Genomic DNA, 22,551 nt, shown 5'->3' with positions numbered 1-22,551 from the left:
GGCTTGGTGGCCCCCAGGAGCGATGGGCTGTCCCTGAGGGCTTTAAGCGGAAGCAGATTTTTGAGAGGACGTGAGGGCTTGAGAGCAGAGAGGGCTCTGGGTCCAGACAGGAGGCTGGAGTGACGGTGGCCGTGGTTGTGCAGCGGGTGGGTGTTTGAACCAGGAGGAGGTGGACCCAATGCATGGGAAGGGAAGGAAAAGGTGGAATCGAGGCTGCTCCCTGCTTCCTGGTTTGGGTGAAATGGGGCTCTTCCCCCACAGAGGGACCGGAGAGGCCAGGGAGGCAGCAGAGGGAGATGCCATGGGGCGGTCTGGGCTGGAGAGCAGAGGGGGCACAGGGGCAGGTAGAATCCCCAGGGAGGCGAGAGGGGAAAGCCAAGGGCAGGGCCCCAAGGGGACGAGAAGCTTCAGCCACCAGGGAGGAGGAAAAAGCCAGGAGGACCACACGGCAGCCGAGGGAGGCTGGGACACCCGGAAAGGGGCGTGGTCCCCAGGCTGGAGGCAAGGAGGCTGTCTGTCCCGCCGAATGCACACGTTCGTGCACACTGTCACACACGGACACCCCCAGCCCACCCCCCCGGGTCCGCCCCGCAGCCCATCTCTTAGGTGGGCTCCTCCTAAAGACATACCTATGTACCTCCATCCAGAGAAACAGCTGCCCACCTCCCAGCCCAGACCCAAGAAGAGGCAGACTGCCCCCTGCCCCTGGCACCTGCCCTCGGCAGGTGCCCGCCCGCCCGCCTCCGCCCACCCACGCCCTGGTGCTCAGCACACCCCTCACCCCACGGTGCACCTCGCCGCTCGGGGCTGCTGCCGCAGGGGTGCAGACTTGCGGGCTGGGTTAGAAGTCCCCATGGCCCACCTGTGGGACCTTGCACGAGCGACCTAACTAGGCAGCCACGTCTTCCCAGGCTGCCTATGCCGTGGGCTGGATGAGGTCCTCAGAGTGAAGCCCCCATCGCACCTTAGACCTCGGTGACACTCAGCAGGCCCGCTGGGCACCGAGTCAGGCTCCCACTGAATGCACACTGACTCCCTCCTGGACACACACACACACGTACACAAACACCCAAGTGCAGGGGCACACACACACACACACACACACGCACGGATACCCATGATCCACTTGATCCCTGAGCAAACATCTGTCAAAGCTGAACATCTGAACAGACTAAGAAATTCTGTTTCGAGGCCCCCCCACTGCCCCAGGATGGGACGAGGAGGTCAGGAGCCGAGTGGAGGAGGAGGCCCCCTACACACGCGGCTGGGGTGAAAGGCCCCCGGCCAGCACTGGTTCTCACGTGTGTCCCTCTGTCCCTGCTGTTTTCCAGTGGCTGAAGCAAATAGAGGGGACTGAGGCGGCCCTGACCCAGAAGATGCTGGATCTGGAGAAGGAGAAGGTAAAAGACTTAGCCCTCTGGGAGGCAGGCGGGTGGAAAGGGTTCAGGCAATTTCCCTCCAGGACGGCTTCTCGTGTCTTTTCGCATGCATTTATTTGCACGCGTTTCTAAATTTTGCTTTTGCCCCAGTGGCCGTTCTGGGTAATTGTCATCCATTGACTTACTCGTCCACTCGCTCGGTCATTCACTTCATAAGTATTTTTGGAGGCTCTTTATCCCAGGCGCCATGCCAGGATTAGAGGTCTGGTAATGAATATGCGGGGTTCCTGCCTCGAGGACCGAGCTCCCAAGCCTGGGGGACGTGTGCTCCTGAGCCGACAGCCACAGTGTAGCCTGAGAACACCGGGATGGGCATGTGGTGATGCCGGGGTACTGGGCCCAGTGGCCTCGGGGACACACAGCTGGGCCTCCCAACTTTGCTGGCCCCCTTAATGGCCATGAGAGTTTGGGAACGCGGCACTGGACCCTGGCGTCCTTATTGCCAAGTGGGGGTTCCAAGTGCCCCAGCCTGGGGCTGCCACAGGTGGCTTCCCAGAAGAAGTGGCTCCCAAGAGCCTTCAAAGACCAATTCAAGTTTTGCAAGTAGAAATGAGAGGTGAGAACGGGAGGTAGAAGGATGAGCTTCCAGCCTGCAACCCCAAGTGGTGTGAGAGAGTCCTGGCTTGGAAACTGGTCCCTCCTCTGCCACCAGAGCACTGGGGCATCCAGGGCAAGGCACTGGTCCTCTCTGGTCCTGTTTCCTCATCTGTAAAGTCAAGGGACTGCAGTAGACCAGTCGTCACCTTGAAAGCCTCAAGTCAGTCCTGGGGATTTGCCTTCAGGACGCATGGTGCGTGCAGGGGCTAAAAGAGTGAGCCAGTTGGTGCGGGAGGTGGGGGGGAGGGCACGCACAGCAAGCAGAACGGTCAGGAGGTGGGGAGGTGATACTATTGGTGTGGGGGGGAAGAGCCTCATCTGGGAACAGTTGAGACGGTCTTCAGGGGCCACCGGGACGTGACAAGAGGAACTGAGAAGGATTTCTGCTTGGCCACCGGGTGGGAGGGGTGTCACATCCTTGCGGTCGTGGAAGGGAAGCTGGGAGGGGGTGGGATCACGGGTCCTGGGGCAGACCATCGCCTCCCTCCTCACCTGAGCACCTGGCGGGTCCCCGGCTTGGTGGCACTGCCGCTCTCTAGCAGAGGTGATCAGGTGAGCTCTGAAGATGCTCCCTGTGATGAGTTCTCACGCTGATCTTGATCTTGGGGGGGGGGGGCTCCCCTTTTCAGGACCTGTTCAGCAGGCAGAAGGGCTACCTGGAGGAAGAGCTGGACTACAGGAAGGAGGCCCTGGACCAGGCTTACCTGGTAGGACCAGACGCGGGTTGGATGCTTTGGCTCGTTGAACTCACCCTCAGGGGCTGTGTTTCCCTTCGGGGCTGGCACTGCGTTTAGGGGCCTTACAAGGGCCGCGTGGACGCCATCAAAATGCCCTGTCTCTGTCCTGACCGGAAGGACCATACCGAGAAATTGGTTTTTTTCTCCCAATCGAGCATGATTTTCAAAAAGTTAGCCTGATGGTTTCTTTAGACACGCGCATCCAATGACAGTAGTCGTTTGAGACGCGTGAGAAGAAAGCGTCTCTCTTCTGTGTTTGGTTGTACTTAAATACTTATTTGTGCATCACCCTCCCACCAAGCAAGTTTTCCCGGAAACAGGAACGAGGGTCAGTCACCAAGGAACACAGAGGCAGAGCACTGAGCAGAGGCAGGTGATCGTTAGAGCCAAAGGGACCTGCCGTGAGGTCCTGCGCAATATTGTGTGTGGGTCACACAATCTGTTCCGGGCTTCCCGGTGAGTAGCTTCAAATGGGATCATGCCCAGGATCATATGTCATAGGGCTCTGAGGACACTCCTGGCACCGAGTGAGACCGGGAGACAGGAGGGGCACCGCCAGGGTGTCCCCACGGCACAGAGAGCGAGAGAGCTCAGGGTCACATCTTGCAGGAAGAAGCGGTATTGTTCCCAAAGCCGCGAGTCTGTCTTTGCCTGGGTCGTTTGTGGTTGAAATTATTTTCCAAAATGGGTTAGTGCCTGTGACCTGCAGAGTCAACACATGAAAAATGACTTTCCAACCCTCGCTTCCATGAGCGTGTCCGGAAGACGGAGAGCAGGTGGCCCGGGCTTGGTGCAGGCAGGAGATGCTGGGGTGAGGGCTGGCCTGCCTCCTTGAGGCCCTTGGCCTACCTGGGAGTGTGGACGGCGTGGAGCCCAGAGGGAGTAGGCCGGTGGATTGAGCCTTGCTGGGTCTGACGTTTGCCGTCCAGGGCTTACTTGCGGGCACACGACGTTATAACGGTGTGGAGGGCCCTGCTGAGCGTGAGCCCCATGGAGGGTTGCCTCCTTCCCTTCCCGGTTTTGCCTCGACTCTGCCCACCCTTGGTCTTTCGGTGAACGCCTTTCCTGGCGTCACGCACCGTCTGTCACGCGGCACTGCCTCCCCGAGCACTTCCGGAAAGCTCCGCGCAATGTGACTTGCGTTCCCCTGTTCCCGAGGAGCGGGGAGTTGGGAGGGCTTCACAGGCTCTCAAGGCAATCGAATAAGTTCGGAAAACCCCGAAGGGCTTCTTCAGTCCTTGAATACGTTGATGGGTAGGCCGGGGCTCCGAGAGGATCATAAGCAAGCAAATTGTCAATTGTCAGACGGTTCGTGGGCCATCTTTTCAAGGGACATCGTGCAGGACTGGCGATTTTCAACATATTTTGGAAAAGCTTGGTGTCCACATTTGGCTGTCTAAGCACCATCGGCAGGAGGGCCCTGGGGGACCCTCAGAGTCCTGCTTCTGCAGAGGAGGCCCCTGGGTGCGCTGACCCCGCCACGCTGTAGGAACTACATGCAGTCCCAGACCGTTCCAGAGCCTCGGGTGGGATTTCAGGCACGTGACGAGGTTGCATTCTGATGCCATGTTGGAGTGACTTGAACAGTCGGGAATGCCACGCTCCCAGAGGGTGACAGTGCGGTGTGCCCGGGCAGGAGTGAGGACGGCAGGCGCCACGTTGCTGGCCTGCGTGCCTTTGACATTGCTCTGAAATGGGCAGGTCCACAAGGGAGCTTCCGGAATCGGGGGGCGTGGGGTCCTGGCTGGAAGCTGATAACAACTCTTGAATGGGGAGGGGGTGAGCCAGCAGGGCAAAGGGACAGGCAGGCTCCATGTGCAGCCCACATGGGGACCCCTGGGCTGGGCCGGAGGACAGACTCCCACCTTCTGGGGCCGGGGGAGGGGAAGGTGATTATGTCTGTTGGTTAAGACTGGGCCTGGCCTGATGGGTCTGGAACCCCCCCCCCCGGGGGGGGTCTGCACAGCCACGCAGGCTAGAGGGGTGGCCTCAAGCCACCTCTCGCCTCTGTTTGGCACTTTCCACCCAAACTAAAGACCGGTCCGTCTGGTCTCGGGAAGACAAGGAACCGTTCCTTAGCCCCTAAGGTCCCTGAGCTGGAATCCCCGAGGCCTAGGTAGGTGGGGAAGTTACTGGTGCGGATGCAGACCCAGCAGCCTGACCCACGACGGGGTTGGCATCCGAGGACGCTGTGGGGGGCGGATTTAGGGAGGCAGAGAAGGAGATAATTCTCTCTTTTGTCCCTAGACATTCCCATGAGGTAACTATATTTTAAGTGTCTTACGGTGAAATTGGGAAGAAATAGCTTCCTCTAACGTTTAAAACTCTTGCCTTTCACGAGGTGCCTTCGATTGGCCACTAACCTCTCATCTGCTTCGCTAACACGTGGTGTCTTGCAGGGAGGGCACCGTTAGAACGTGGTTACTCTTTGCTGTGGGTGGACATTGCATTCCTCACTAGCTGGCTGAAAACCACGCGGGTGCAATTTGACCCATATCTCCCCCGCTGACGCCCATGATCAAAGGGGAGATTTGTTCCCGAGGAGCGGGGAGAATGCATCGGGGGCCGAGGATACAAGGAAAAGTCTCTTGAATCAAACGCTCTGCGGGCGGTTACGATTATTTCTTCTTACTGCCCTGGTCCCCTCCCGCACAGAGTAGGGCATCTCGATTGAATGGAGCGAGACATGTTCTCCAAAAGCTGCTGCGCCCGGGGCCCGAAAGGGGCTCCCTCGCTCCCCGCCACCCGTGTCTGCTGGCTGCTCGGCGAGGCGCCCCCCCCACCCCCGTGCCCCGACCCCGCACGCCTCCCCTCCCTGCCTGAGCTCCTCAGCTCTGCCTCCCTCAGCTGCAGTGTCCCGGCCGTTACTGTCGACCCGTTTGTGACCTTGCGCTGTCTGTGTGATTTGGGCCACTCAGAAAATCCAGGAGCTGGAGGCCACGCTGTACAACGCGCTGCAGCAGGACCCGGGGCGGAGGGCCAGCGAGGCGCTGAGCGAGGGCCAGCGGGAGGATCTGCAGGCCGCCGTGGAGAAAGTGCGCAGGCAGATCCTGAGGCAGAGCCGCGAGTTCGACAGCCAGGTTCTGCGGGAGCGCATGGAACTACTGCAGCAGGCCCAGCAGGTGAGGGGCAGGTGGCTGGCACCGGGTGCCCCTTGCCCGCTTCCCAGCCTCTGGCCCCTCCGACGGGCCCCTGGGTGCTCCAGGCGTGTTGGATGGACAGCTGGCAGCGAAGCGAGCTTCCGTGCAGTAAGGCGTGTTCTCCCAACATGGCAGGTGCATTCCTGGCAAAGCGGAGCGAGGTCCGCAAACCGTTTTCCTGATGCGCGTTGATTTCAAGGGTAGGGCCCGCCCCCTGGCTGAGCGGTGATGCAAACTGAGGCCGGGGGTCCCCTGGGTCCCCCCACCTCCTGCATCTGTGTTCTATTTGAAAGTCAGGTTCTTTTTTTTTTTTAAAGTGTTTAGTTATTTTTGAGAGAGAGACAGACAGGATGCGAGTGGGTTACGGGCAGAGAGAGAGGGAGGCACAGAATCCGAAGCAGGCTCCAGGCTCCGAGCTGTCAGCCCAGAGCCCGACGCGGGGCTCGAACCCATGAGCTGTGAGATCGTGACCTGAGCCGAAGTCGGACGCTCAACCGGCTGAGCCACCCCGGCGCCCCTAAAAATCAGGTCCTTAAAGCCAAAAGGCATTGCCGAGCAGTTTGCTCTTTTGCTGTATGTTATGATGATGGCCGATCTGAGCCCTGGACCTGGAGGCCCTATTAGTTGTTAACTCCGAAAACCTAAGTGTATTCTGAGGTTTGGGGTCCTGTGTGAGTGACATGGGCTTGGCTGCAAGGCCTCCAGGGTGACCATGGGGACAAAGAGGTGGCAGCAGCATGCTCACACTTGAGCGCCCATGGTTGCAGACCCTTGCTTGCCGCCCTCCCCCTCTGCAGGGTGGGGACGATGATGTCCATTCTCGATGCGAACACTAGAGCTCAAGAAGGTTAAGTCGAGTGCCTGAAGGTCACACAGCTAGCGGTGGCGGGGGGGTGGGGTCCCACCAGTGAGAAAGGACCTGGGTGACCAGGGGGAGGAGGCGATGTCACGGCAGGCAGAGCAAGCAGACACATCAGGAAGGGGCAGGGGAGAGTCATGTCTGAAGACAGCACAGGCCCCGGGGCATTTGGGCAAGGCACAAGGGGACACAGTCAGACTGCATGTGGTACAGGAGAGAGAGAGAGAGGAGGTGGTGAGGGAAGGGGGGCCAACAGGCTGGGAGGGCTCTTCATTCAAGACTTGGTTTGGCTGAAAGGGCACGCAGGCAGCCCCCGGGACCCCCGCCTGGCTGTGGCCCCCGTCCCCGCGCTGCCTGCTCTGTGCCGGCAGCCTCTGCTCATCTGCCCAGAAGCAGCATGCCTCCAGAGTGCACACGCGTTCGCACACACAGCCTGTGTAGACGGAGAGGGAGGCTTCACGACTAGGGAGGTTCCTGATCAGGTTGGACCAGCAAGGGGAAAGGGGATGGAGAGGCTGGAGGAGGAGGGAGGAGAAGGGAAAGGCATCCATCCACTGACTGAGAAGGTCCGATGTGCAGAAGGGACGAATGAGGCCAGGATACAGACCAGCAGGCGAGGGGGAGGCTCATGCTTCTGAGAAGGGCCTGGGGGGTGGGGGGGGGGAGGAGGAAACAGTGGTGAAGCTTTGTGCCCTGACACAGGGTCGGGGGGTGACGGTGCTGAGGGGAGAAGAGAGTCAGGCCACCTTTGCTCACATGAGGACCGCGGGAGGGGCGGAGGCGGAAGGGAGGACTTGGAATCCCCGTGGCCCCAAGTAGGTGGGGCAGTTGCTGGTTCAGGAGAGGCCACTGAGGACGGAGACCGAGAATTTGCAGGTGACAGTGACCAGAGTGATTGTCGGCCTTGCAGGGCGGGGGCCCTGCAGGGCGGAGCAGCGGGGAGGGAAAGGGAGGCAAGAGAGGGAGGGAGAGGAGGGGCTTACGGTCAGTTACCATCAAGGAGATCCTGGCGCAGGGATATCGGCATGGGCGTTTGCCTTTGAGACACTGTCACTGAACCGCCTCTGTTACTGTCACATCAATAGTGACAAGTGGCCCGGGGCACCCCCAGCCCGGTGGGGACCCCAAACACAGCACAGATCCTGACCAACTCTTGTGGCTGAGGCTGTTGCGCCAGAATGCACCTGCTGAAGACGTGCAGGGGAGGGTCTCCTTCCGCAAGGCTGGCGAGGCGCCCAGCGCAGGTCCCTACTGAGCCGGGTCTGAAGATAAATAGGAAGATGCCCGGTGGCCCTCAAGGGGGGATAAGTAGCTTTTCAGATGGCAGCACAGCATGGCGCCGTCAGCCTGGGGTGACAGAGTGCTTAAAAACACAAACGCTGCGAGCAGACGGTACGGCTCTGAACCGTATTCTCCTACTAGCTGTGTGGCCTTGGCCAAGCGACTTGACCTATCTGAGCCTCAGTCTCCTCCTGAGGATGGTAATAATGCCTGCTCATTGGGATGTTGTAAGGTTTAAATGGACTGTCACGGGTGAAGTGCTCCCAGTAAGGGTAGGTGGCTATTTTTACTGCCAGTGTAGAGGGTGAGCAGGAGCCCGATGCTGGCTGTATCTTATGTCCATCGCTGGGCCTCATTGGTGGGGCCTGCTGACCGTGCGGTGAATAGAGGCGTTGTTCAGAGAACCCAGCTCAAAGCAGAGCGGCACGCGTGTGTTTGAACCGAAAAGTCATTACCCGACTCGAGGGCCCGAATCTCACGGAAGTGCTTCTGACGGTCTAAGTCTGGAATGTACGAGGGGCCAGTGAGCACATCCTGAAGACACGGGGCATTGCGGCGTTGGGCCGTGACTCCTGGGGAACGCACGGTGTCCCGCGTGCCAAGAAAGAAAGGGAGGTGGGTGTTTTAAAAAAGAAAAAGAAGAAGAAAAAAAAAGGAAGAAATCCAAGCTGCCCGCGTAGGGAGATTGAGGACTGGGACCCTCTAAGAGAGAAAAACCACTTTTAACAGGAGGGTTTTGGAGTGTCAGCTAGGATCACATGGGACACGTCACTTCCTTTTACTTTTCTCGTTTACCTAAGCGTGGAGAAAGTTAGTGGCTTGACCCAGCACTGCAAATTGTGCTCCACTGTCTCCGGATCCTTTCCAAATGAGTTGAAAATTCTGCTGAAGGTACAGGGTAGGCTTCTCTGAAAGCACACGGATCTGCGTGTGGCGGGCGACATTGACAAAGTCACTGAATGGCACGCCCCTCTGAGGCTTGGAGGAGGCAAGACATACGGATCGGTTAGCTAGTGCCTGGAGCATGGTGGGTGTTCAGTGAAAGGAAGACACTCCCCTTTGTAGAACAGCCCCTGTCTCTGTCCATCCCTGCTACTCAAAGTGTGGTCCGTGGACCGGCGGCGGCGTCACCTGGGAGCTGCTGGAAATGCAGACCCCCGGGTCCACCCCAGACCTGCTGAGTCGGATGCTGCCCTTGACAAGATTCCCAGGTGATTTCCGTGCAGCTTCAACTCGCTCAGTTCGGGCTAGTCGTCAACAGAGATCCAGGGCTGTGAGCAGAGGGGAGCAAGGTCCCGCCTCCGTCCGCCCAGGCACCGTAACAAAACGCCGCGGGCAGGACTCGAACGTGCATCTGTGTCTCACGGCTCTGGAGGCTGGCAGTCCAAGAGCTGGAGGCTGGCTGATTCGGTTGCTGGTGAGGACTCTTCCTGGCTTACAGACGGCCTCCTTCTGTGCCCTCAAATGGCCAGGGGTGCCCGAGGCAGGGAAAGGGGGATAAAGGAGGACGAGGAAGAGAGGGGGAGCAGGTCGGAGGGAGATCGCTCTCTTCTTAGAAGTCCCCCAGTCCTACCAGATCAGGGACGCACCCTATGATCTCCGTTTACCTTCTTAACCTTACCATCGCCTGAAGGTCGCATCTCCAGATACAGTCATGCTGGGAGCTGGGCTTCAACCTAGAATTTGGGGGGCACCGTTCTGGTCACAGCAGGGTCTCCTCCCTTCGTTGGTTCTGGAAGGACATGCGTTCTCCTTCCTTCTTGAGCTCCTGTCCTCACCCTGTTGCCGAGTCAGCCCAGCCCAGGTGAGCCCCCTCCTCCGTCGCAATGTGCCATGGAATCCAGAGGGCAGGGCCCAACTCCTCGCTGCCCTGGGCTCGGCTCCCGAATCGATGGCAAGTCCTGACGCTCCGGCTTCAGCTTCTCCATCTGTCCTCCGGGCAGCTTGGAGCGGTGCCACCGCCAGGCTTTGCCTTGAGGGTCCCGTGCTTGTCACCCCGCAGGTGGAAATGCTTGGCCAAACTCTCCCTGTGTGGTGCAGGCATATCCCAGACGGCTCCCCTTCCCTGCCGAGCACCACACGTGTAACCGCACCAGGCATGGGTGCCCCGGCCGGCATCTCGGTGCCTTCGAAAAAGGCGCTCAGACTTCAGAACACGTCTGTTCCCTGCAACAGAATTTCCTGGAGTTGGGTCGTGGGGGGGTTGATGCCTGAGCAGAGGGGAGGGTGTCCTTACAGCAAGCCCAGGGACAACAGGGCATCGGTAAAAGCGAGGTTTTGCAGCTTCCTGCTTCCCTTCAACGGTTATTTACCTGCCGGGCACCTATCATGTGCTAGGCACGGGTCTGGCTACTGGGGCCGGGGCAGTGAGTAATGTCGCTGCTTTCATGGAGAGCGTGTTCCTGTAATCCAGTGAGGGACACTCGCAGCGCACATAAGTGCCAACGATGTCAGACAGGGTTAAGACGACACGAAAGGCTCTGTGCAGAGAGCAGCACGTACAAAGGCCCTGGGGTGGGAACAGGGCCACCATGCTTGAGGTCTATAAGCCAGAGTTTTCAAAAGTAGCACCCGCCGTATGTAAGATTTAAAAAAATCTGACCTGGTAGTTGTAATGAACATCGCCCAAACAGCAGTTTGTAGAGAATGCCCCAATTTGTAAGTCTTCAACCCAGTTTGGTGGATGGGGAAACAGAGGCCCAGTGGCCGAAACAGCTGGATAAAGGCCAGCCCCCAAGAACAGTGTGGTCCTTCCACTTGTGGCCACCTCCGAGTTCACGTCCAGTGCTCCGCTCTGCACATCGGACTAACTCCTTGAGTTTCTGGCTTGCTTTTTGCAATGGTCTGTTCTAATTTGATAGGGTCTTCAGACATTTGACATTAAAAAAAAATGATAATACTGAAAAATCTTCATTTTTTTCCCCCAAAGAGAAAAGAGGGTTAAGGGCCCGAGCATTTCAAACATGCATCACAGTGATTTTTTTTTTTTTCCTTCTAGGAACGTAAAATGCAGCGCGTTGGTTATATGCGGAAAGCTATGGGGTTAGGAGGACAGGCCCTTGGGTCAGACAGGTTTGGATTCAAATCCAGCCCCCACTTACAGTGTAACCCGAGCCTCAGTGTCGTCCTCCCCTGTAGAATGGGGACAGTGAGAGCAGCATGTTGAGCTGGGGCCAGTGGAGAATTCCTATGCAGTGCTGGGAAAAGTGTGTGCCACAAACTAAGAGTTCGACACATATTAGTTAATATCTGCCACACCTGACCTTCCCCACCCAGACGGCCTTTGCTATGAAGGGAGAAGGGAGAAGACAAACCTTGGCCTTGTAGAGTCACGCCTGGCAATGATAACAGGGAGCTTGAGAGTGGGGGGCCGAGGACCTGGGCCAGCTCTGCTGGGGACCCTGACACCTGAGGAGTGGGAAGGGGCTGTCCCCTACTTGAAGTCCCCCAGTTGTCCCTTTATCCTTGGACTAGAATCCAAGGCTGCGTGTGGCCAGGCCCTCTTGACTGTGTCCCCTCCCCACTGTGACCCGGGCTGGCACCTGCTGTGCCCTGCGAGGGACAGGCTTCTCCTGTCATACGGCTTCCATTCAGACGTACCCCCGAGAGCCGCCGGCCCCACAGCCCTGTGTAACTAGCTGCCCCCCCTGATTTATTCCCTTCCTGTCGCTTCTCACTACCTGACGGTCTCCCCCGTTGGCATATCAGCGCTGTGAGGCCAGGCACCTCTTCCTCCAAGCCCAGAAGTTGTTCCTGGGGGATTTTCTCCAGTCCTTTGAAAGCTGTAAAGCGCCACCCTCCCTCCACGAGGCACGGTAGTGTAGGAGGCCCTTCCCCCAGCCCCACCCCAGGGTCCCCGTTTCACCCTCGGGGGCTGGGGTCACTGTGCAGATGTTAGAGAAGAGGGTTCCGATTCAAGAGATCACGTGACTCCCTAACATCCACCAGCTGGAAAGCTTGGGGCGCAGGACCCAGGCCAGAGTCCAGCTGAGCTCTGTGTTCATTCTCAAGTGCTCTCTGCCTCCTCACCGTGCGAGGGGATCCTTGGGGGATGGTCACGGCCACGCCGAGGTCCACACGGCTTCCCTCAGGTGGAAGAGAATTACAAATGCCCGGGTTTCCTGATCCTTGACAGCGTACCTACTCTGCGCCAACCCTGCTCTGAGCCCTTTGCTCAGATTCACTTGTTAGATCCTCAGAGGCGGGCAAACTGTGACCCCCCCCCCCCCATCTACAGATCGGGAAACCAAGGCCCAGAGAGGTTGAATCACTTGCCCAAGGCCTCATCTCTGAGGACAAACCATCTTCTGTGTCTTCTCTGCTACCCGCGTGATCTTTCCCAGACCAAATTCTCATCCCTTCCCTGCTGGAAACCCATCACAGGCTCCCCATGACGCCCCCAAGTCTCTGAGCTCCTCAAGGGGACATTCCAGACCCTCCAGGCTCCGCCTCTGTCCCCCTCCTCCCTCCCTCCCTGCACACCCAGTTCCCTCTGCTTGGGAGTCTGTCGAACCACTGTGAGTCCTGGGCTGGGCTCCGCCTGTTCCTGCCCCTCCAGCCCCACGGCTCAGTGCCCCCGCTGTTCTGCCCTCTGGGCTCCGGTGCACCTGCCGGGGGCACCCACGTAGGATAGCACCCCGCCCCCTTCCCTCCCCTGCCTGGTTTTCTCCGTGATGTTTGTATTCATTCAGTGCCCCATCTCGGTACTCGTATCAATGCTTCTGTCTGAACCCTGATTGGACCACAAACTCCTTAGGGCCCCGGGCATAGCGTCCGTAGAGGTGGTTCTCAAAGTGGGTCCCCAGACAAGCAGCATCTGCATCACTCGGGAACTTGCTGGAGACGCAGCTTCTCAGGATCGGCCCCCAGAAACTGAGCTGGAAACCGGTGGGGGCACAGCGATCCGCAAGCCCTCAGAAGGCTTCCCCAGGCCTGGCTAAGGGTCAGTGGAGGCCACATGCTTATTTAGACTGACCTGAATCACCCGCCCTCCAGCCTGAGTACTTTCTCTCCAGGACTGAGTTCTCCATCTCCATTCAGGCCCGGCAAGGCTGCAACCAGCTGGGCCACGGTCAGGGTACCAGCACTTGAGGGGTGACTGTTGGGCATGTGACGATCCGGAAAAGGTCGCACGCGTGGGACACCTGGGTGGGACGCTGTGCGAAACTGGAAGGAATGGATTTGTAAACCACCGAGGGGGGCGGCGAGTGCCCCAAGGGGCATGAGGCGGGTGACCACCTGGTCCAGCTTCCCGGGATGGATGGGGTTTCCCGGGACCCCAGACTTTCAGGGGCAAAGCCAGGAATGTGCTAAGCAAGCCGGGCTGGTTGGTCATCCTTGAACCCGGTGCTAAGTGGGCTTCTAAGAGGCTGGGGTGCCTGTGGTAGGGTGGCCCCTGCTTCCTCTGCCCCAGCTGCCCGGCTCCAGCTGATTAATCTTGCCCAAGTGTATTGTTTCACGTCACTTCGAATCCGCAGTCTTTATGAGCCGGCGCAGGGCACCTCCCATCTCGGTCCAGGCATGATGTTTGTTTTAAAGGGATCCCATCTTAAGAGTCCGCGCTGTATATTTCCAATTCCGAGCGCCTTCAAGAACAGGCAAGATCAATCTTCAGTGGAGGAGGTCGGAGGCCCGAGGGACCCTCCTAAGTGCCGGGGCGCCCCTCTGTCTTGATTTGGGTGCTAGAGATACAGGTCTGCACCCGTAGAAAAGCCAGTCAAGCCTCCCCCTTGTGTTTGCACGCTTCTCTGCTCGTGCGCTACGCCATGATAAAAGTAAAGAATAAATCTTGAACCTGGAAAATTTACTTTTTCTGACGCATGAGGTAATGTGTTTCAGAGAATCCGAGAGCTGGAGGGTAAGCTGGAGGTCCAGAAGAAACACCTGAAGGAGCTTGAGGAGAAGGTAGGTGGGGCGCTCGGACCCTCTCCCCCCACCCCCCAGGCTCCCTTCTGTGACGGGTCACCGTGGGGCCTTTTCCTTCTGGGCTCCAGTGTTACAATGCAAGAGGATAGGCTGTTCCTCCCGCCTCCCTTCTCGGCCCCATGCCCCCCCACCATGGGCACACCCACCAAAGAAGTAGCTCCTTCAAATGTTTTTCTAGGGAAGAGAAGTGCAGTTTGGGACCAACTTAGTGTGTGTGGACGGAGTAGGGGGGATGCCTTCCCCTCCCCCCCCCCACAAAAGACCTTCCGCTGAACCCATCTGACACTAGTTCACTGGGAAGGACAAGGTGACCATCTCTGGATTGATAAGCCAGGTTGGGCTGACCAGGCTGGTGACGTCACCAGTGAGGACCTCGGTTACGTCCCGCGGGCGCCTTCCCCTTGGATGATTCCCGTGCGCCAAAACCAGGTTGTGTGTTCTTGGAAGTCTCTGCCCTCCCAGCGGGGAGCAAGGCTGGCCTGTCACATGTGGACACCGAGCCCCCCCACTTGTCTCTCTGGGTTGCTACCACTTGATGGGTGGGGAGACCGGGCCTGAGATAGATTCAGACGCCGGACCCCGATCCCACAGCTGGGAGGTGCCACAGCCACCCCTCAGCCCCTCCAGCAGCCCCCCCGGCTTGCTGGTCTAGGCGGACAAGCAAGTGACACTCACAACCATGTGTGTGGCATCTCTGTTGTGCCCTCACCACCTCCTGCACATCCACCCGGTGACCACAGATTCCTTGAGCTCAGGGACCCCCTTGTATTCATCACTTCATCCGAGAGCGTTCTTACCATGGAATGGGGTATCCCCACACTTTTGCCAGATGAGTGACAGACAAGTAGGGCAGAGCCTGTAATTGTGCACTGTGTGCCACAGAGGTAAGTCCACGCGTGGGAGCCACACAAAGGCTCCAGCCCCGTCCGGGGGTCGTCGGGGACGATGAGGAGGGGATCCCCATCTGAATCTCAAAGGCTCATGTGCAGTCACCCCGGAGAAGAGGAGGGAGAAAGGGCATCTGTGGGCTTCAGGTCTCCGAGGCGGGTCCTAGGAGAGAGGAAGCCAGCTCCCAACCCAACTCCCAACTGTGCGTGGACACAGTCACAGAAGTCACCGGAGAGCAGATTTCAGGGAGGATATGTAAAAATGGGATGACGGCCCCTCTCTGTCCTGGAGGGAATCAAACACAGCGGGCCCAAGGAGACAGGACAGCTCTACAGATGCTAAGCCATTTTTAGAAGCTTCCTCTCCTTTCCCTCAGGACAGACGGACCCCCCTTCCTGTGTCCTCACTTCCCACTCAGTGCCTCCGGCCCGCACAACCGGCGGTGTCCCCCGGGGGGCAGCAGAGGGTCGCGGCTGGAGGGCTCGCACACAGGGATTGGGGCCTTTCTCCTGCCAGAGCCCCGGGGAGCCCCTATGGGATTCTGATTTAAGCGCATTCCTAGTGTCTCCATCTTCCGGATGTCCTCCTTGAGACCTCCTGGGGCTATGTTGAGGCCCCAAGGGGATCTTTTGTATGATTCCATCCAAGAACGTCCTGGGCGTAAGCTGGCTCTGCAGGCAGGTGCACCTTGGCACACTGGGGGATCTATCCGTCTGCTCCGGCCTGGGGGTTCTGATCTGCACTCCCCATCTTCTGTGGTTGTGAGGCTACCTGGGAGGGGGGATGTGAAGGTCTGAGCCCCAGGCCCCGACACCAGTCAGTGGGTCACCAACGCTGGTTCTCCCGCTCAGCCCCCCCAGCGTGGCTTTAGGACTCGAGTCGGCAAAATGGGTCACAGAGCAGGACCCGATGGCAAAAAGACTTAAAACGTGCCGCCGTTGTTCTGCCGGTTAAAGTTTTAAAAGGTGGGATCGGCCCACGTAGAATAACGCCGGCTGCCTTTTTGATTAGGAGGAGTACTGGGCAATGTTTGGACCCCCCCCCCCTTTCTGCCTCTTTTTTGCTCTCTTCTCGAAGCAAATGTGTGCGGGTTGGTCTGTCTCCCTTGGTCCCAGAAAGGAGTCCCCGAGGCTGGCACACAGAGCAGGTGGACTCCTGGTCCGGCCAATAGGACAAGAAACGCCCAAACGTGCGTGTGTGCGACGGGCACTCCTGGAAAGTGACTCCAGCCACGTTATCGGTGGCTCATGTCAGTGGCTGGGAACCCTTCCCAGCCACACCCTGCTGGGTGGTCCTGGCAGGCCCTTCTCCCTCCCTGGGCCTCAGTGTCCCTATGTAGAAAATGAAAGCTGGGAGGGGCGCCTGGGTGGCTCAGTCATTTGAGCCTCCGACTTCAGCTCAGGTCGTGATCTCACAGTCCTGAGTTCGAGCCCCGCATAGGGCTCACCGCTATCAGCGCAAAGCCCGCTTCGGATCCTCTGTCCCGCCTCTCTGCCCCTCCCCTGCTTGCGCTCTCACAAAAATAAATAAGCATTAAAAAAAGAAAGAAAGAAATTGAGAGCTGGGTGACTCCATAGGTCCCGTCCGGCTCCAGCTTCCAATGATTCTAAAACTTGTGTGAAACTTGGTGGCTGCCTGTTTGGATTTTAAATTTTCCGATAAATAATTTAGGGATGCGATTACCTTGCTTTTTTGGGGGGGGGGGGGAAGAATGATTTTCAAAACCCCCGATGATGCTCCGATAGGTTCTACCTAATGAGCAGCATTCCTTCTTGAGCAAAACAGGTCATGAGTGAAGAAAGAGAAGTGTACTTTCAAAGTGACCTGTATAATTTTTTCTTTCCCTTGCCATCTCTTTTCGTGCTATTTTTCCTTTTTCTTTTTTTTAATATTAATTTATTTTTGAAGGAGAGAGAGAGAGAGAGAGAGTATGATCGGGGGGAAGGGGCAGAGAGAGGGGGAGACACAGAATCAGAAGCAGGCTCCAGACTCTGAGCCGTCAGCACGGAGCCCGACGCGGGGGTCGAACCCACAAACCGCGAGATCGTGACGCGAGCCGAAGTCGGACGCTTAACCCGCTGAGCCACCCAGGCGCCCTGTATTTTTTGTTTTCTTTTTTAAAGCAGACTCATTGAGGGGCGCCTGGGTGGCTCAGCCGGTTGAGCGTCCAACTTCGGCTCAGGTCATGATCTCGTGGCCAGTGGGTTCAAGCCCCTTGTCGGGCTTTGTGCTGATGGCTCGGAGCCTGGAGCTGCTTCGGATTCTGTGTCTCCCTCTCTCTCTGCCCCTCCCCTGCTCATGCTCTGTCTCTGTCTGTCTTTCAAAAATGAATAAACATAAAAAACAATGAAAGCAGAGTCACTGAATGGCACAAAAGATTTTAAACAATGATCTCTTAGGAGACTGGGTGGGGATGGTGTTGTGGGAGGGCTTCTGCACGTTGGCAGGTCAGTCTGGGTGACCTGTGACCCCGGGTGGAAACCCCCGATCCTGGTGGGCCCGCCATGTCCGGTGTTTGGTGGGAGCCACCGACCGTGACCATCGGAGGGTCCTTCCCTGTTTAGAAAGTGTCCTGGGGTGAAGAAAGCCACGTGTCCTCACCCAAAGCCTCCCGGTCTGGCCGAGTCAGCTGCGCGTTGGGGGGCGCAGTTGGGGGGGGTGCCGAGGCCTTCCGGAGGGTGGGGTCCCAGTGAGGTCAGCTTCTAAAGCTCACTTCCTGTCCTCTTTCTGAACCCCACCCCGGTGTGTTAGTTCTTGTGAAATGTGTCTCTGAATCCCAAACCACATGTCTTACCTCTTTCTTTCTTTTCTTTCCCCCCCCACCTCATTTTCTTTTGGTCTTATTTTATAGTTTTTGTTCCTTTTTTTGTTTTTCTCACTAGCATTCATTCTGTGGCCTTGATGACGTCAGTGAGCAAAGAACTCGGGTTGGTATCCTTTCAATTTCACTGCTAAAAAACAAACAAACAAACAACCAAAACACGATGGTTTTCTGAAAAGGCGAATTTCTCCCATTTCTGACCATCACATTCTTCCTTGGGCGATGAGGGCTCCGTGGAAGGTGGCCCGTGGAAGGTGGCCCGTGGAAGGTGGCCCGTGGCAGATTCCTCAGCTTTCTGGCTCCCTGGGGAAGGGGGGGGGCACCCGGGGGTCCCTGGGGAGTCCCATCCCCTGGGAGGGAGGTCGGGGGAGCTCTTTGTGGAGAAGGGACAATGGGACGTCATGGTTGCCCTGTTGTATCTCCTCTTTAGAAGGGGGGCGGCGGTTGTGGGTTTTTTCCAAAGCGCCTTTCTCTTTTGGCTTTGCCTTCTGGTGCTCTGTTGCCTGTGGACCAGACCATAGTGGGCTTCTGGGGTCGGGGGTCTTCAGGAGCAGGAGACTGATGGGCAAGTCCATGACCCGCATACAAAATACCCAGGAAGCCCGTGTGAAGAGCCCCAGCTCCCTGCCCCTCCCCTGCCTCTGCCTGGTTTTCACCCCTGCGGGGACCTTGCATGAGCCATCCGGGCAAGGGGTCCGGCTCTGCCCTGCGTGTCCCCAGGGCCCAGATCTCACCCAAGTGCCTGCGTGGGCGCCCATGTCCCTCCCCATTCTCTTCGTTCTTGAATGCCCCCTGGGTAGGGGGTCTGCCAGGGCCTCTAGGATCTGCCTCTGAATCTGGCCCAGGCCGAGAGCACTGTGAGCTCTGGGGATGCCCGCAGGGCCCATCCGCTGCCTTGACCCCCAGGCTGAGCTCCGCTGCCAGGTCCTTCCCTGCCTGACGTTCTCATGGAAGCCCTGAGCCGCCCCCCTGCACGCCAGGGCTTTGCCTGGGACCTTCTGTGTCCCAGGGCCCAGGGCTCGGCACGTGGTCGATGTTCGTGCAGTGTTTGTGCAGTGAGTAAAGGAATGATCCCAGGTCGCGTCCGATGGGGAGTGGGAGTAGCCAGGGAGGTGGGGGGAGGTGCTGGAGGACAGGCCATCCGAGTCCCATTTCCTCCTCCCCTGCATTGTCGGCAGAGGTCCCTCAGTGGGCTCAGCTGGAGAGTTTAGGAGGGCAGTGGGGGTGGGGCCGGGGGCAGACAGGCCAGGGGCTTCTCCAAGCATTTGAACCCTTGATCTTTGCATCGTTTCAAATTATTTTTTTAATCTTACAGGATAGAAAAAGAGCTTATGGAATACATTGAGTCCCTGCGGCATCCCCAACCCCACTCACACCAAAATCCAACAGCAAAACAAGCTCCTTCAAGCCAGAGACTGAAAACAGAATTCACGTGTACTTGACGAGGAGGCCTTTTGATCTACGGCTGGGTCCTGGCTGGGCCGAGCTGCAGGAGCCCCGAAGACGCTGGGGGTTTTGTCAAGCTCGGGGCCACGTCCGAGCCCCCACTCTGGCACCATCAAAGCCCAAGGGGCAGAGACCTGAATACCAGGAAACTAAGTGCAATTACTAGAAACCAAGTCACTGGGGAGCCACTGCGCGGCCGGGGGCCAGGCCAGAGCCCTTGTCCTCGCACTGCATGCCTCCCCTGGACGCAGACTTCTGTACATATGTCTCCATGAACTGTGCTCCGTGTACCCGGAATCTGTCAGCCAAGTGACTTGCAAGTGTCCCTGTGATCTGAACCCGAAGTCAAGCCCCAGTCAGCAAAACCCTTCGAGAGCCCTGTGCAGCTGATCCAGTGGGTGGCCACCAGGGGGAGAGAGAGAGAGAGAGCGCGCGCAGGACTCTGACTAGGGGCAGGAGCCTTGCCCACTGTGGAGGGCGGATCCAAGGACCTCAGATGTCCAAGAAAGAAGCCACAGGCTCCATCACTCTCCTGGATGGGACCCGGTGAAAGTCTCAGAGCATGACTGTCCCTGGAGCGAGGACAGAGAAGGTGGACGCCGTCCCCGACCACACCATGCCCCGCGCTGTCTCGCATCTTGGTTGTAATTTGCAAGACGCTGCCGAGGGAAGATGCCGGGAGGCGGAGTGTTCTGTGGAGCATCCGTGGGGGACGAGCCTCCCCCCGCATCGGTCTGACACCAGGGCCGCCCTCTCTCAGTTGTGGAGGAGGGAGCCCTGCCTGATCTTGGGGCCTCTGAATGGAACCTTCGAGCAGACGGAGCGCCCGGGGCAGCCAAGGAGGCCAGGCAGCAGCTGCTGAGAGTCAGGCCCCGGAGGCAGAGCCCCCGAGGAGAGAAGTGACCTGGGGTGATGCTGTTCTTGTTGTTCTCGGTGGGGTGGGGGTGGGGGGCGCGAGCATCTCCAGATGCCCCTGCTCACCTGACTGTTCTCTCCAAAACGTCTGGAAGGAAGATGTGCGGAATTAGAGTCGATGAAGGAAAACAGGAGGCGGTGCAGGGGAAGGAAGGGAGGAGCAGTAGCGGGGACGGGTCGGTCCCAAGGACGGGAAGATTGGCTGCTCTGTGGTTGCTGGGCTGCGAGAGCGAGCCTGTGATTTCTAGTAAGGAGAGCCTTTGGAGGAGACAGAAGTGACTGAAATTCGGGCCGCGGAGGGGATCAGCGGGGGAGCGGAAGGTTCTCAGAAGGGCAGGCCCGAGGACGGAGAAGGCGGTGACTGTGAGCGCAGCAGGGGCGCCCCGGCCCGATGGGGAGGGATGTCCAAACCAAAGAACCGAGGGGGCTCTAAGCAAACACGCACAGGACAGCTGAAGAGAGACCATTCTCTTTGGAGCACCTGCCGCTCCAGCCCCCACGACTTACCACCGTTCGGCGACCGAACGTGCACGAACCGGTGTCTTCGCGCGAAGACAGGCATCTGAGCATCCCAGGGAGCGATGGGAGTGGGGAGCCGCGCAGGGAGTGCAAATGAACACACATCTGCTTTCCCCGGGGCCCAGGCAGCGCACAGAGCCCTTGCTTTGCTGAGTAGACAGAAGTCCAGGTGGTGCACACAGCTCTCTAGGAAGCGTTTCCATGGCGCTGCCCACCCTCTCCCCGCTGCTGGAGCGTCCAGGGGCGTGGTCCTCACGCCCTCCTGTCCTCGTCCTTCTGTCTGCTCGGCTCTCCCACTCAGACGACAGGACGGGAATGGCGTTGGCTTTGAAGTCAGACCCGTCTGGGTCCGCTCCCAGCCTGGCCCCTTTCCTTGCAGCCGACACGGGCAAAGTACTTGCTGCCCCGAGTCTTAACTCCTTCTGGGGGACGGGGGGGACGGTCCCCATGCAACGCCTCACCCCTGCTCTCTGTTGGGCATAACTAGACGGTTAGACCCGCAGGACTTCCGGACCCTGGTTCCCTCCCTGGCACTCGCCCTGCAAGGAGACCAAACAACCCGCGGGGGACCGGGAGCCGTTCTCTGAGACAGCTCAGGTGCGAGGGAATGAGACCACACAAGCAGGTATGGAGCGGCCCTGGCGGAAAGGCCCGAAGTCCCCAGTAGGCGCCAGTGTTTCTCGTGACAGTCCCGGGCATTGCTTCCGAGGTCCCTGCCCGGGACAGGCTCGGTTACGACAGCCCTTGAACTCGGGAGGGCCTCAGAGCTCTGGTGGCTCACGAGACACATACCTAGACTGCATCCGTGTCCCCCGCTCCCGGAAGGGGCTGTTGTGGTGGGTGTGACCTCGTAGCACAGCCCAAGTTCCATGCCCGTGTGGCTCCCAGGGCAGCAGAGCTCCGAGGTCGGCCGATCCCCGGGTCAGCGTCTCATGCAGAAAGGAGAAGGGCTGGGTCCACCCTTTCCCACCGCCCTCCTTGCAGATCTGTGGGCGGGATGAAGGGAGAACCGGGTCAAGTTCTGGCATGTGATGAGGCCTCAGTGCATGGTTTCCCACCCTTCACCCTAATTCCTCTGTTGCCACCCGCGAGGAGCTGGGCAGAGAAGCCCGGGGGGCAGACCCGTGTCCTGTCACTATTGTTCCGGCAGCATTTGTGGGCCAGGAGACCGGCGGTGCAGGGTGACAAGCCCTCCCCGTTTGCCTGGGAGGTGGGACTTCCGGTTTTAAAATGGGGGGAGTCGCAGGCGAGCCAGGACGCGAGGGTCCTCCTGGAGCACGAGGACTTGACCGCTGGCCCTACTTCACTCTGGGCCCAGATGCGCACGGGTGTGTTTTCCCTCCCCTGCACACGCTGAGCCGGGCGCTGTGGCATGAGAAAGGCTGGGTGTGTGCTGCTTCTGGGGTTAGCTCATCCGGAAGCACCCCCGCACTGTCTGAGGCGCTGTGGGGGGTGGGGGGGCTGCAGGTGCACTGAGTGTGTGCACCCCGCCCCTTCTCAGGGGGCCCTGGTTACCTTGGAGACACGAACGCTGTGCTCCAGCGTGAGCTCAACACCCTTCTGAGCAAACTCATGATCTTTCCTCCCATCAGCCACTCCTGCCCCCTTTCTTCCCCGCCCTTGCATCCTAGAGGCTGAAAGCCTCAAGGTCTCTGGCTCCTGCATTTCCCTCGCCTCCCATAACCAGTATGTGACCGGTGGAACCCTGCCCGACCGTCCCGGTCCAAACAATTGACCTGTTTGTCTCGGCCTATTTTCTCACATTTAACCAGAACCTGCTAGAGGCCTGCCCACTTGGGGGTGCTCCTCCCTGAGGTCGTCGAAGCTCTCGGGGCTTCTGAAGACCCCAGACTCTGCCCCCCAGACTGTGCCCAGCAGTTAGGTAATTTGCCCAGGATTCTGTCAGAGAAGCCACAGAGATGGGATTCGAACCCAGGCCGCATGGCCCGGGTACCTGAGGTCCGAGCTGGCCCACTGTATCCCC

General features: G+C 58.6%; 1 protein-coding gene and 1 long non-coding RNA gene across 14 annotated transcripts in view; one reads left to right on the top strand and one right to left on the bottom strand.

Moving 5' to 3' along the window:
* JAKMIP1 (janus kinase and microtubule interacting protein 1) overlaps positions 1 to 19,141 on the top strand; it is a 137,190-nt gene extending 118,049 nt beyond the window's left edge. For 11 of the 13 annotated variants that reach the window (XM_045056614.1, XM_045056610.1, XM_045056616.1 and 8 more), the window contains 6 exons: positions 1,332 to 1,400; positions 2,666 to 2,743; positions 5,692 to 5,895; positions 13,892 to 13,957; positions 17,749 to 17,793; positions 19,003 to 19,141. In XM_045056614.1, the coding sequence (XP_044912549.1) occupies positions 1,332 to 1,400; positions 2,666 to 2,743; positions 5,692 to 5,895; positions 13,892 to 13,957; positions 17,749 to 17,793; positions 19,003 to 19,032 (492 nt within the window). In that variant the 3' untranslated portion in view covers positions 19,033 to 19,141. Of the gene's footprint in view, positions 1 to 1,331; positions 1,401 to 2,665; positions 2,744 to 5,691; positions 5,896 to 13,891; positions 13,958 to 17,748; positions 17,794 to 19,002 lie in introns of those variants that run through there. The other 2 variants (XR_006597255.1, XR_006597254.1) reach the window with 2 other exon arrangements.
* Positions 19,142 to 20,054: 913 nt separating this feature from the next.
* On the bottom strand, positions 20,055 to 20,685 carry LOC123385123. The gene is made up of 2 exons (XR_006597256.1): positions 20,556 to 20,685; positions 20,055 to 20,136 (listed from the first exon to the last, which is right to left on the bottom strand). It is a non-coding gene; the product is annotated as an uncharacterized LOC123385123 (long non-coding RNA).
* Between the last annotated feature and the right edge of the window lie 1,866 nt (positions 20,686 to 22,551).

This window comes from Felis catus, chromosome B1 (assembly GCF_018350175.1).
Source record: "Felis catus isolate Fca126 chromosome B1, F.catus_Fca126_mat1.0, whole genome shotgun sequence".
Taxonomy (NCBI): domain Eukaryota; kingdom Metazoa; phylum Chordata; class Mammalia; order Carnivora; family Felidae; genus Felis; species Felis catus.
Note: the sequence above shows the minus strand (reverse complement) of the source record. Positions and strands in the feature narration are given on the sequence as shown.